The 15,047-nt window shown below is 44.9% G+C and overlaps 1 protein-coding gene across 1 annotated transcript in view; it reads right to left on the bottom strand.

The window, feature by feature from the left end:
• Cacna1a (calcium voltage-gated channel subunit alpha1 A) overlaps window positions 1–15,047 on the bottom strand; it is a gene marked incomplete at its 3' end in the record, with an annotated part of 258,667 nt that overhangs the window by 26,675 nt on the left and 216,945 nt on the right. Inside the window, exons 30-31 of the mRNA XM_041663340.1 lie at window positions 13,464–13,665; window positions 394–558 (exon numbers count right to left, since the gene is read on the bottom strand). Coding sequence (XP_041519274.1) covers window positions 394–558; window positions 13,464–13,665 — 367 coding nt within the window. The remainder of the gene's footprint in view (window positions 1–393; window positions 559–13,463; window positions 13,666–15,047) is intronic.

Raw genomic sequence — 15,047 nt, 5'->3', positions numbered from 1 at the left:
ATTTTGTATTTATTGTTTGGGGCCCCCATCTCCGACCTATTCCCATGTTCCACCAAGCAAACATTTGAGGAGGGTGTCCACTCTTCTCCATGACGCCCCCATTGAGCCCTAGAGAGCCAGGCATCTGACTTACCAAAGACCCGAGACAGGTGGGCCATGGTGTGTGCAGCCACAGGGGGACTGAAGCAAGTGAGGGAATGCAAGAGAGCTGCGGAAACCAGCCCCAGACCTAGTCCACAGTTTCTGGGAGGAAGGGAGGAGCTGGCCAGGCAGTGTGGTGGGAACAGTGTGGTGGGCAGAGAGCACAGCAGTGAAGGCTCAGAGGTAGCGGAGTGTGGTCTAGCTGGGATGCTGTGCAAGGGTCTTACATTAGGAGGGTGGGGGCTCACTCACCTTCATCATTAGCACGATGGTGTTGAGAGCGATCATCGCCATGATGGTGTACTCAAAGGGTGGGGACACCACGAACTGCCACATTCGATACTGGAAGCTCTGCTTGTTCTGGGGCATGTGCCTAGTCAGTGGCTTGGCACTGATGGCAAAGTCGATGCAGGCCCTCTGTGGGAGATGCCATTGCATGAGAAGGGCCAACGCAGGGAGGCCAGCTGCTTACAACCTCCATTGCAGCTGCCCATATCCCTTGTTCTGCTGGCACCAGCTGGGCTCCCTGCGGTCCATGCGGGCTCCTCATAAAAACTGAGTTCTGTTGCCTATGGCAACTTGGGGAGTCACCACGCTGCTGCCCTGTTTCTCTCCTGGAATCTCCCTGGCAAGACATTATCTACAGCACCAGTTTGTGAATGAGGAAAACCAGCTCCAGAGGCTGGGCTTGAGGCCCAGCCGAGAAAAGCACCGACTTTGACATAGAGCAGTGCCTGCCCTTGGGTCTCTCCCCATCCCCACTTCCCCATACCTCTCTCCCTCTCTCCAGGACTTCAAGTAGCCCAGCCTGGTTCCAAGCTGCCAAAGTCAGCAAGATGACCTCCTATGGTGCTACGGATTGGAGTCCAGGGCTTCCAGGACTCTACCGCCTGGGCTTCATTCTGACCACCTGTCTCTCCCTTGGGGACAAAGTCTCACTCTGTAGCCAGTCACTTCAAAATAATGGTCCCCTTGCTCCACCTTCTGAGTACTGGGCTAACAGGCCTGCCACCATGGCTAGCTAAACTATTCTTTATGAGTCCCTTTCTTCTTGTGTGTGTGAGAGGCTGTGGGACACACAAGAGGACGACGGGATTGTCTGGGGCTGTGGAGGCAGAGGAGTTGTCTACACAACTACAACTGGCCGGAAAGAGTCATGAGGAATTTGGTTGTTACCAGTTGAGATCTCCATGGGCATCAGGTACTAGAGAACAATACAGAGGGACAGACATTACTGGAGGAGTTGGGTATGTGACAGGCAGTGCTCGATGTCTAGTTCGGTGGGTCAGATAGGACTGTGCTCACGGGAGAGTTAAGAAAAAGGCTGATCCATCAAGGACCTTTGGGCTGTCATGGGACTTCGTGGTTTTAGCCATCTTTAGGAGGTAGGAGAGGCTCTGGAAAATGTATCTTAATGACTCACAGGAGCATGTAAATTTGGTTTGCAAAGTACCAAAGCAATTGAAAAAAGGCAAGGCAGACAAAAGGGCCTGGCCTATCCCCTGAAGACAGATTTGGGAAGACATGTATTGAGATTGAGTTCTGAAGGAAAAGGAAAGAAGTCGAATCCGGTGCTTGACACCCTGAGCAACAGTTCACTGAAGAAGGAAGGCGTGACTGCCAGGACAGTGTGCAGGGCAGGTGGGAAAGACTAACTTCTTACCAAGTTCTAAATAAACGATGGTTCAAGATATACAAAGGCAAGTTACTAAGGTGTGTGCAAGTTATAAAGGTCCAAGGACAAAAGCAAGTTATCAGATTTCTCTCTCGTTATGTTGTCATTCATGTCTTAACATTATCAATAAAATGCTGATAAGCTATTAATCTAATTCTGGCAGAGTACTACCACTACTGCAAGAGAAAGATTTTAAATTCTCTTTGGTCATTTTCTTTTTTTTTTCTTTCTTTCTTTCTTTATTAAGTATACAGTGTTCTGCCTGCATGCACGCCTGTAGGCCAGAAGAGGGCACCAGATCTCATCACAGATGGTTGTGAGTCACCATGTGGTTGCTGGGAATTGAACTCAGGACCTTTGGAAGAGCAGACAAAGCTTCCAACCACTGAGCCATCTCTCCAGCCCCCCTCTTTGGTCATTTTCTAAGGATACTTATCATTGTATAAAAACATCTGTCATGGTCATTCTGGCAAAAATATATTGCTGTTTATACAATGTATGTGTCTAAAACTTATGTTTTACAAACTTAAAGAATTCTTTTGAGTTCCAGGGAGCCGAACTGAAAGACTCACTTTAAACAGGTCAGACACACTCTTCTCAATTCCCTGGTCCTGACGCCCTCCTCCTCGACTACCAGGACCTAAGGAAATTTTTTTTCTTCCTAAACTTAACCTTGTCCTCTGCTCTGACAACACCTCGCCAGGTCCAAGAGACATTGGACAGTTCCACACCACAAATCCTGGACAGGAGTGAAGCAACCAGCTACCCCATGACCGGAATCCCAGTTTTCTCGGGTCCCCCAAGACTCTGACGCCCACAAATAAGCAGGAAGCAGTCTTGAGAACTCGTGCCCTCATGCCTAACTCCTTGCCTTTTTTTAAAAAAATATTTATTTATTTATTATGTATACAATATTCTGTCTGTGTGTATGCCTGCTGGCCAGAAGAGGGCACCAGACTTCATTACAGATGGTTGTGAGCCACAATATGGTTGCTGGGAATCGAACTCAGGACCTTTGGAAGAGCAGGCAATGCTCTTAACCACTGAGCCATCTCTCCAGCCCCCCTGCCTTTTTATTGTAAGAGAAAGGTGGGAATGTTGTAATAACAAATTTGCTGGTCTGCCCTGTCATCTGGGTACCCTGTCCCTTTAAGAGACAAGCCCCCCCCCCAATCTCCCCCCCTTCAACCTCTCTCTTCATCTCTCTGTCCTTCTTCTAAAGAGGTAGTCTCTGCCTCTCCCTTCCCTTTCTTTCTCTTTCTTCTCTTTCTTTGTTCCCCTATCTCTCTTTCCCCCTTTCTCTCTACCCTCCATACCCTCTACCCTTATACCCTTTCCAATACCCACTAAATAAACTCTATACCCAAGCTCTTTCTCGCAGGGTGTATCTGTCTGTCTCCACCTGCCAGGGGACCTGCTAGGGTTGCGCCACCAGAATCATAACACTCACTAATGTTTCCTGTTAGTGTTCCCTTAGCTGCTGAATCTCAGGAACAATGGGTACTTATTTAAAATCGATGGCGGTGGATGGTCAGAGATCCTAGACAGTCTCACAGCAAGGTTTCATATAATGCTAACCCTAGAGTGTCCTACAGACCTGGGAAAGCATCTGGGTGGGAAAGGCATTCCCAGAGGCCATAACCTTTGTAGAATGAGAACCTGAGTGACAGGGGTGAGCTTCCTCCCAGTGAGTTGTTGGCCAGGGCGTTCTCTGAGCCCCACAGACCTTTTTATAAAGACCATCGTTACTGCTCTTGGTTGCATGTCAGAAATAGTAAGAGCCTGCTGTTGAAGACAATGCATGTTGTGGTAACAAGGCTGGGGACCACTGCAGTCCCTCTCACCACTGCCTACTGTTTTTGGTGCAGCACTGAAGAGTGATGGAGATTGCTGAGGTTTGTCACCAATGGTCCCGTTCAGCTGTAGACCCCACACACTATAGTACTACCATACTAGACAAGATGTACTCCTTGGAACAATAACAGTACAATAGTTATGGATGCTAACAGCTGCTATCTGATTGGATTTAAGGCTTGCTCTGTAGGAAAGGATCCCATCCGGTCTGCAAGCCAGGACAAAATGTGTAGCTGCTGAAGTCACAAGCCCCAGTGGAGAGTCCACTGCATTCTTTCAATAAACAGAAGTGATATGTCTGTCATACTGTCTTCTAAACATCTGTGGTCCACACCTACAGATCTGCTGTTGTCAGTTTGGGTTGTGAAGGGATGTGGTGTGGGAAGTCCTTCTGTATATGTGTTGTTTTCGTTGGTTAATGAATAAAGAAACTGCTTTTATAGAGAGAAGGCAGAGTCAGGGAAAAGAAAGGCATGAGCCACTAGCCATAACCTTGCTGGTAGGTCATAAGCCTCATAGCAAAATGTTAAAGAATAGAAATGGGTTAATTTAAGACATAAGAGAGAGCCAATAAAAAGCTAGAGCTAATAGGCCAAGCAGTGATTTAATTAATACGATTTCTGAGTGATTATTTTGGGTTTGAGCTGCCGGGAGCAAACAAAGCCTATGCCAACAGGGATAGATGCCTGCCTGCCTTCCTTCCTTCCTTCCTTTTCCTTCCTTCCTTCCTTCCTTCCTTCCTTCCTTCCTTCCTTCACAAGTGGTGGTTATTACAGAGACTCAAAACTGGTCAAGTTTCAGAGAATAAGTGGCTTTTGGGGGCAAAATGTTTCAATGCTCAGCTATAAGTGGAGGAAAATTGTTATCTATATCACCAGACCCAAGGCTCAGCTAACACTGGTGAAGAAGAGGCAGAAAACATGTAACATCCAGAGTTATGTGTGGCTCTTTCTTAGGAAAACCCTTCCTCTAAGCAAGGAAGAAGGCTCACCAGGCTCAGGTAGTACAGGAAGTCCACATGACCAAAGAAGCTCACAGAGCTGTATTCAGCAGCCCCTCCACAATGCTATATATGTATAAAGAAGTGTTGAAGAAGAGACTTTTCCACTGAGCTGCCTGCAGTTGTGTAGGGAGTTCCAAGAATGGATACAGTCCTCATGAGTTGTCACCTATGCTGATGTGGGCTTTTTGGTGATGTAGTTGTCTCTGAGTCAACTATGTTTCTCTAAGTGACCCTAATAAACTCACAGGTTCACACAGCTAGGCCTGGTTGGCACTGTCTCTTTGATTGTCTTTGTGCACCATCTGGGAGTAATTAGACATTTGCTTCTATGTCCTTAGATAAATCATGTTCCTCTGGAGGAACCAAGGGCTGGACCATGGCACGCTATCCTTTGCTCTCACGTGTCTTGAAAAAAGGTTGTGTGCTAGCTTGGCCAACAAGAATAAAGGAGGCATGGGCAGGACCACTGAATAGGACATGCAGCATGAGCAAGAAATCAGTTCCTTCGTGGACTCGTGGGGTTGCTTGTTATTGTAGCACAACCGCAAAGAGGATGACTGATTTAACCTCGCTATATCTGATGTGTGTATGAGTCCTCCCACCCAGAAACTCAAAGGAGAGGTATCTTGCAGATTGTTCCCTGCTTGAGAACATTTGCTGTTGTTCTTTCCCCATTTTTTCCCACAAGTAGGTTTTGTTAGATCTCAAACCTGGGACAAAGGGCCATCTGAGGTATCCATTAACATATCAAAGTGGACCCAGCATCCTTCAGTCTCTCCCTGTTATAGGATATGGTTGGCATACCCTGGCCTCTATCCTAAGCTTTCCAGTCCAGGGGCTGGGCTGCCATTCCCCCAGCTGCTCTTCCCTATATAATACAGCCATCTTGGTTACCTAGACTTTTGGTCTACCCTATACTCTCCTGGCCAGTCTCTCAGCTCAGGCTACCCATCTTGGTTAGTGGCCTCTCCCCTCTGCCCTCTCCTCATATGGCCAGGCTCAGGGTCATGTTCACTCTGGACTTCCAGCTGTCCCTGCCTCTGGCTATGCTCTCCCTTTTATCTACAATAAATCTTCTTCTCTGTCATACCCGGAAGCAGTCATGTCCTTCCTTTCTTATTTCTTTTCATCCATCTATCACCAAAAGCTGGGACTGACATAACTGATCTCTTCCAAGGAACTCTGCTGCTCTGACTCTCCTAAGGTTTGCACAGATCATTTGTTTCTGCCCCCTCCTGTCATCCATCAAACTGGACCCCAAATTCTAGGGTCTGCCTTCTCACTACTTCTCCCCCCACCCCCACATCCCTCTCCTTGTCTATGCCATAACTCTATTCCTGACTCCTAGAGCCTTCTACATCCTCACAAGGTACCCACTGGGTGCTCCATTCATCTCTCAGCTCTGGCCTGCGACACCCATCTGGGTCTCCCTCCCCTGCCCTCTCATCTCTCCACAGGATCAGTGTCACCCCAAGCTGCCTGCTTCTCCACTGTCACCACAAAAGCCACACCAGTGTGCCAGGAAGCTTCTTTGCCCCACTGGGCTCAATCACAAGAACAAGCAACATCTTTCCTCTGTGATTTGGAACATTTTTCTCTGAAAAGTTTCCTATTCTGCTTGGGGACACCCTGGACAGAAATTCTTGTCACAACATTCCATCCAGCTCAGCTCAGCTAGCTTTCCCTTGCCTCCCCCAGGAGCTGCTGTGCTGTCCCACTATGCCATTTCTCTGCCTGCCACCCTGCCTACGGATGGCCTGGGACCCCTCCCTTTCCTCCACCACTTCTCTACACTTTTTTTGGTCTATAATGCTTTGCAACCCTGTTCCCTCTCAGCTCCTTCCTGCAGCTTCCTTAAGCCAGTCCAAGCCTGTGTGACCTGTTCTCTCATCTCTCAGATCCTGCCTATAATCCCAGAGCTTCTGCTCTCAGCTCCCTGCTAAAGGTTCCTTTTCCCACTCAGAGCTGCCTGCTTTGTCTCTTCCTTAGGCCCTTCCAGGATGCCCCCTGCTCAGGCGGAACTCCTCCCACAACTTCTCTAAGCCCACACCCACTGGAGCTTACAGAAATCCCCTCTCTCTTCCTCCACAGACTCAGATTTTATTACTACAGCTTTTGCTATAGATCAATGGCCAAAAATTTGATTCTCAAATTCTCACAACTTGTAACTCCTGCCACAGAACAAACAGATGGTCCCTCAATCTCGTGTGTAAACTCTCTCTGCTCTACACTTCCGAGTCCCTTACCTCTAAGGCTCTACTCCCCACTCCTAAAAATCTTTTATCTCTAATACACCTCCACGCTGTGCTCTGAAAACATCTCTGAAGACCACGCTGTAAACTACCTCAGGAGTTGAGTTCTAAGTTCATTGGGTATGGTTAAAAAGTTCTGTAAAATTTGTAACAAAGAAGTCAGTTTAAAACTTGTACTGAATCATCAGACAGTGGAGGCACACATCTCTAACCCCAGCACTCGGGAGGCAGAGGCAGGTGGGTGATAGAGTCAGTTCCAGGACAGGCTCCAAAGCTACACAGAGCAATTCTGTCTTGAAAAACAAAACAAAACAAAAAACTTGTAAAAAAGGTTGAGTCTTAATTTGCTATTGATGTGGGAGTGATTTCTTTCTAATCTGTTGCTTTCATTGGTTAATTAATAAAGAAACTGCCTAGGCCCATTTGATAGGCCAACCCTTAGGTGGGGTGGAGTAAACAGAACAGAATGCTGGGAGAAAGAAGCTGAGTCAGTGAGTTGCCATGATTCTCCCACTCCAGACAGACGCAGGTTAAGATCTTCCCTGGTAAGCCACCTAGTGGGCTACACAGATTATTAAAAATGGGTTAGATAATATGTAAGAGCTAGCCAATAAGAGGCTGGAACTAATGGGCCAGGCAGTGTTTAAAAGAATACAGTTTCCGTGTAATTATTTCGGGTGTAAAGCTAGCCGTGCGGGCGGGATGCAGCCCCGCCGCTCATTAATACAACATGCTATATTTGACTCTTATTTAAATTCAAGTCTTATTTAGAAAATAGATCTATTCACGGTATACGTAACTTAAATTCAACTCATGTTTAAAAATGATCTACAAAAGATGGCATTTTAAGTAACAGCCCCATGGCTGGCAGTCGTCTTACTGAACTTAAAGGGTATGTGCCATGAACTTTACCTCACTGTCTTAAGACGCCATGTGGTATAAACCAAGCAAGGCAGCACCTATAAAATTCCTCAGTCCTACTGCTTATTATTATATTTCTTTTTAGACTCAGGAAACACAACAGGCCTAAAATATTTTGGTATGGATTATGATGATAAAACTTTAAGGTTATAAAGGTCTACTCAGATTAACAAAATCTGATTTAGAGATTTACACCTAACTACTACTTATGGCTTTGCTAACTGTTCAACCCCAGGCTTCTAGAAAATTTAGATAAGTAACAATATATGTTTGATAAATAAGCTATATTTGGTAAGGTTTATAAATTCCTAAGGTCTACTCAAGGTTACAGTAACATTTGTCTAGTGTGGTGATATTTTGTTTGAGCTCTAGCAAATAAAGCTTGCCTGAAGATCAGAGGGCTGAGGTACTCATTAGTTAACCACAGAGGTCTGAAAGTCTGTATAGATAGACAGGAAGTGATATGGCTGGGCGGAGAGAGGAATATAAGGTGGGAGGAGACAGGCACTCGGTCCCTTTTTTGGCTGAGGAGTTAGCAAGGTAAGAACTGGCTGTGGCTCGCTCCTTTGTCTCTCTGATCTTTCAGCATTTGCCCCAGTATCTAACTCTGGGTTTTAATTATTAAGACCAACTAGAACTCATGCAGCAATTGGTGCCTAACATTAAGTCTGTGTGCCCGGGGCTTTGCAGCCAGTGGGAGCTGCACATGGAGGCTCCCACTGGGGTCACTGCCCCCGCTGGCTAGATTTTTATTTCTTTTCCCCACAAGCCTCTGAGCAAGCTTGGGATTTTCCTGTTACAGCTTCTCTACAACAGTCTCCAGCTGCCACCCAAACTCCAGAAGCACCTGGGCTCCAAAGGCCACAGAACTTCCCTGACCTAGAACAACTGGCCCTGCCTGCAGGCAGGTCCTGCCATATGTGCTTCTTCTGCACAATCCTGTGTGCATTTTCCAGACGGCTCGCTCCCTCTTGCTTCCCTAGAACCCTCTCCTCGGGCTGCCACTCTCAGCTCACGACTACACGCTAACAGCTGTAGCTGCCCTCACCAGACTGTGACCACCTGTGCTCTCCCCCAGACATGGTGCACCTCATTGTCAGCAGGTTTGGTGAGACGACTGAGAATTCTTAAAGGGAGGAATTAGTTAAAAGAGAAAAAATGGGAAACACTATTCCAATGGCGGGAGGGAATTAGGTCCCTGTATGATAATATGCTGGACGGTCTGAAAATGAAACAATTTACATGAGAGGATAAATAATTTAGGTGAGATTTATGTGATGTCAATTATAAACATTATCAGTTTTATTGATTTATTGGGAGGTGATGTGGGATTCCCCTCTGTATGCTGTAAATACCATTGGTTAATAAAGAAACTGTCTTGAGCCCGTGACAGGGTAGAATAGAATAGAGCTAGGCAGGGAAAACTAAACTGAATGCTGGGAGAAAGGAGGCAGAATCAGAGATAATCATGGAGTCACTGCCCACTGCCAGAGACAGACGTGCTGAAACTTTGCTGGTAGGCCATGACCTTGTGGTGATGCACAGATTAATGGAGATGGGTTAAACTAAGATGTAAGAGTTAGCAAATAAGAAGCTAGAGCTAATGGGCCAAACCATTTAAATAATATGATTTCTGTGTGATTATTTTGGGAGTCTGGGCAGCTGGAAAATGAACAAGCGGTCTCCTTACAACAGGTATGCCTGTACAAATTAAGACTGACAATGCTCCAGCATATGTCTCTGGCAAATGAAACAGTTTTTTGCTTATTACAATATAAAGCTTATTACAGGTATACCATATTCCTATAGGCAAGCAGTTATAGAAGATCAAATTGAACTCTAAAGGATATGTTAAATAAACATAAAAAGGTAATAAAGACCCCCAGAAATAAAGATTGTATAATGCTTTAACTTTGAATTTTCTAAATGCTAATGAGAAAGAAACAACAGCTTCGGAGAGACAGTGGATAGTAGAAAAATCTATGAAATTAAATCAGCCTGTATACTTTAAAGATGTACTGAACTCAGAATGGAAACCAAGATTTGTGTTACATTGGAGAGGGATTTGCTTTTGTTTCCACAGGAGAAGAAAACTGATAAATGTTCAATTTGAACAAAAGAGATCTCTTAATTAGAAGAGATGATAGTTCATCAATCAGTGTGACCATTCAATCTAAACTATCTTATACGACTAAGAAATGCTTCTCATTTGATCAGATATAACTTCCCAAAAGGGAACCTTCCCAAAGCCAGGGTTGGGGAAGGGTTGTCCTTTTGTCTCTTCAGGAGAATAAACAACCACTGGACAGATGAGACGTCTGAAGAAAAAGGAAAATCATTCAGAAAAAAGCGTACCAAGAAAAAGAGTAAATTGGCCTCTTGGTATATCACATTTCACAGAGCAGAAGAGGGCACCAGACCTCATTACAGATGGTTGTGAGCCACCATGTGGTTGCTGGGAATTGAACTCAGGACCTTTGGAAGAACAGGCAATGCCCTTAACTGCTGAGCCATCTTTCCAGCCCGAGGATGAAATTTCATAAATCTTCCCAAATGTTTGTTTCTGCTGTTCTCTACAGACATGTAATGGAAATGGACTGTTGTATCCCAGTCCAGTTAAAGACTAAAGCTGGCTGTGGAGTTGGACTGTGGCTCTCTCCTTTTCTAAACCCAAGCATGCTTGTTAAAGTAAAATCCAAAATCTTTGTCTCACGTCAGAAGAGCCACCTGATATGAACAGAAGAAAAACCAAAATTAGGGATTACTCTATTGCCACTAATCTCATAATCCTTTGGTTTTATTTTGACTCTTTGGAACTTTTCCATAAGACATGAATGAGTATTATCTCAAAATTTATAAAATTAATATATCTGTATGCATTTAAACGTTTTTTTGTCATGATATTAATGGTCATATAGAGTACTAATTCTAGAAAAAGACTCCCTCTAGCTTTCTGTACATGATCTTGGTTTGAGGTTTAATTCCTAGGTAACTAGGAATTAAGTTTTTATATTATGGATATACAAAACAAATATTGATCTTTTAACCTCTTTGAGATCCACTGCATATGACATTTAAAATGTTTTTCTGCAGGGAACCATGACCACTTAACAGTAACCTCTGAAGTCTCCAAAAGGAGGAAGGGAACCCATGACGATTCCACTAGAACTATGATAACATTACTAAGCTGAAAAACACCACCTAAAGATTGGCTTTGGACTACAAACAGTTTCGAGGTGGCTAGCTGAGATGATCCAGTCTAACAGACTATTCTAGCAGGACTTGGGACATTCCCAGTATGCAGAGAGTGAACAACAAATGATATAGCGACCTCTCCCAGGACTTGCCCCAGACAGCAGGAAGTATTTTAAGACATGAAGCCCACTTTCCCAAGAGGTGGGGTGGGTGGTTTTTGGTTGTTCAGTGGGTTATGGATATTTGTCATTGTTTAGGGGAATTGGTCACAAATTGTTATTGGTAATGGTCAGGAAAAAAGAGGAACAAAGGAGTTTAGATTCAGGGTTCTCATTTTGAAAAGAAGGGGGATATAGATATGATAGGAATAAGGGTAGATTATTGAGTCTACTCTGAAAAGAAAAAGGAGATACAGAAATAGGATAAAAAGGTAGATTATTGAATCTACTTTTAAGCCAAAAAAAGCAACCATCAGTTTAAATATTTTACACTGGTATGGATTTTTGTATATTGATACAAATTTAAGGTTATTTTTGTTAAAACATTCTGTATATACATTTCTAATCTTGCTCAAGGTATTGTATCTATACAGCTTATTGGACAATGTAATGGAAATTTCTACTCCTTGAAAGTTATTATTACCAACTATTTAGGATAATAAGGAAATGCAAGTTAGTAATTAGTCACCTATCACAATTGAACTTGTAGTCATATAAGGTATTTTTTTCAAGGTCAAACAAATATATTTTAGATAGATAGGTTGTCTTCAAACACTTCAGAGATTTATAGAATATGGCATTTAAATTAATAACATAGGTTTGTTTCTTTTCTTTTTTTTTATGACAATGAGGCATTTCTGGTCCTGGCAGCACCAATCTGCTTCAGAGAAAAGGATGGACATTGAAGAAACTCCATATGGAGTTTACTTACTTTGTGGTAAAAGTTAGCCACTGGGCAAGAAAGTGCCTTTGACTCAGTTGCTGACCGTGCACTGTCCAAATCGGACAAAGAGGACACAAAAGAGAGTGACTGTCGAACTTTGCCAAGACAAGTTAGGACAGTCCTTTGGAATATCCTGCTTCACAGAACAGTCTTTCAAATATGCGAGGCCTGTAGGCCAAAGATGGATGCCCAACACTGCAGAGGACCTTTGGGTGATTGCTCAGGCAGCCAGCTGTTTCTGTCATTTTTCACATTATTTTGGAAGTTCCTTGCTTACATTTCTTGCTTACTCAGGTAATATTTCCTTCTTGGGTCTCAGAGGGAGTTGAAAACTTCATAGTTACAGTTTTCCTTGTTACCAGATTCAGAAAGGAAACTCACTAAAGAGGTGTGGCTTTGTTGGAGTATGTGTGACCTTATTGGAGGAAGTGTGTCACTGTGGGGGGTGGGCTTTGAGTTCTCCTATTTTCAAACTACTCTGAGTGTCACAGGCCATTTTCTGTCGTCTTCTGATTAAGATGTAGCCAGCGCCATGTCTACCTGCATGACACCATGCTTCCTGCCATGATAATAATGGACTAAAACTCTGAACTGTAAGGAGGCCACCTCAATTAAATAGAGTTGCTGTGGTCACAGTGTCTCTTCATAGCAATAGAAACCCTGCCTAAGACATCCCAGGTGGTCCAGCCTTACAGATTGCTCCAATAAGACCTATACTTCTCTAACAACAGATAGTCTTGAAGAGCCTGGATAGTCATTGAAACAGCCTGTTCTTCTCGGCCTTGGCCAACATCCCAACTTTCTTGGGTACCTAACAATGACACCCCAATGTCAACAGGAAGGAGTCACAGAAAAGACTGCATCCCCCTTATCACTGATTATCAACAAACAGACTGGGATGTCAGGTCTCAAACCTGGGACAAAAGGCTAACTGAGTTGCCTATTTTCACAAAGTGGACATGGCTGCTAGCTTTCCCCAGCATCCTTCAGTCCCTACCTTTCACAGGGTAAGGCTGGCATATCCTTACCCTTACCCCAAATTTCCCAGCCCATGGGCTAGACTACCTTTCCCCCAGCTGCTCTTCCTTATATAATCCAGCCAGTTTGGTTACCAGGCCTTTTGGTCTACTCTATACCCTTTTGCTCAGTCTCTTGGCCCAGGCTGCCCCTCTTGGCGAGGCAATTCTCTCCTGTCTTTCCTCCCCCCTCTCCTCACATGGCCAGGCTCAGGATCACGTACCCTCTGGACTGTCCCAGATGTCTCTGCCTCTGGCTATACTTTCCCTTTTATCTATAATAAGCCCGTCTCCTCCAGTGATGCTCTTCCTTTTTCATTCAAGTTTCTTGCTGTATGTGTGTACGTGTGTGTGTGTGTATGTGTATGTGGGAGAGAGAGAGAGAGAGAGAGAGAGAGAGAGAGAGAGAGAGAACAAGGCAGAGTACCAGTTTTTAAACAGGGAACACAACTAGGCAGTGGTACCTCATTTTTTTCCAGGCTGTACTCCTCCATCATCTTGTCTCCCTGCTCCTGAAAGGTGATGATGATCAAGGCCACAAAGATGTTGACAAAGAAGAAGGGAAACACTACAAAGTACACCACGTAGAAGATGGACATCTCCATGCGATACCCGGGGCTGGGGCCCTGGTTCTCAAAAGTGGCATCCACTGAGTGCTTGAGGACCCTGTGAAATGTGGGAGGAGACAGGAGAGCAGCAGAGGGGATGGGAAGGGCAGGGACACAGGAGGGCAGGGGAGACAAGAGATGGAAAAGAGATAAGCCCAGTCAGTGCCTTCTGAGAAGCACTGGGTTGATTATGTGCCAAAGAACGCCGAGCATTTCACACACTTTCCCAGCAGCCCTGGCTCCACTTTGCACACAGGGAAACTGACATTCAGCAGTTTGGTGACTCTTCTAAGGACCCCTTGGTTGGTATCTAAAGCCAGATTTGTGGTAACGGATGAGGCAGGGCATCTTGGACACAGGCATTGGCCAACGTGGGCATTTAAACACAGGTGGTGGTGGGTGTGAAGGAGGTTCAGCAGCAGCACGTGTGGAAGTGTGGAAAAAGCAGCATCGTAAAGACGCACAGGATGTACGGCTTAAAAACTCTCTTGGTGGAGTTCGGTGCCTTGAATGTGTTCCATTGGTTCATGGTTCTAGTGCCCTTGATTCCATTCCCAGCACCACATACACACAGACACAAAGTTCTGTGTTTGGTGAATGCAGTGTTCATGGCTGTCTTGCTCTATAAATAATCTCTAACCAAAGGAAAAAAATTGGTGTCTAAACAGTGCCTGTGTATAGCAGATGTGATAACATATATGTTCACCGTGATGAACATGGGTACCTTGTTTGGACAAATCATTTCTGTGTGGCTATGACTTTCTTCTTAAATTTATCTTTGTGTGTGTGTGTGCGTGCCTATGAGGCACATGATGCAGGTACCCAGAGGCTAGAGGAGGATGCTGAGTCTCCTGGAGCTGGAGTCACAGGCGATGTGAGCTGCCAGCCCTGGGTTCTGGGGACTGTCAGGTCTTCTAGGAGAACTGCAAGCATTCTTGTGCACTGGGTCCCAACATTTAAATGTATTTATTTGTGTGCACATGCCTGCCATGTTAGGGAGGATAACATTTTTTAAAAAATATTTACTTATTATGTATACAGTGTTCTGTCTGTATGTATGCTTGCTGGCCAGAAGAGGGCACCAGATCTCATTACAGATGGTTGTGAGCCACCATGTGGTTGCTGGGAACTGAACTCAGGACCTCTGGAAGAACAGTCAGTGCTCTTACCCTCTGAGCCATCTCTCCAGCCCCAGGAGGATAACTTTTGGGAGTCAGTTCCTTCCTTGCACCATGCATGTCCCTTTGTCTGCTGAGCTACCTTGCTGACCCTGCCTTATTCTGGGAGACAGAGTCTCTTGCTGACCCTGGAGCTTGCTGGTTTAGCCAAGCTGGACAGCCACGGAGCTCCTGGGACTAGTACTGGGGACTGAAGTATGTGTCTGCATGCCTGGCTGCTATGCAGCTGCTGAAATTCAAACTCAGGCATTTTACCAACAGA

The sequence above is a fragment of the Microtus oregoni genome, unplaced genomic scaffold (assembly GCF_018167655.1).
Source record: "Microtus oregoni isolate MIOR12 unplaced genomic scaffold, Mior012 000014F_ref0000157, whole genome shotgun sequence".
Classification (NCBI taxonomy): domain Eukaryota; kingdom Metazoa; phylum Chordata; class Mammalia; order Rodentia; family Cricetidae; genus Microtus; species Microtus oregoni.
The sequence above is the reverse complement of the archived record's forward strand: the minus strand, read 5'-3'. Positions and strand labels throughout refer to the sequence as shown.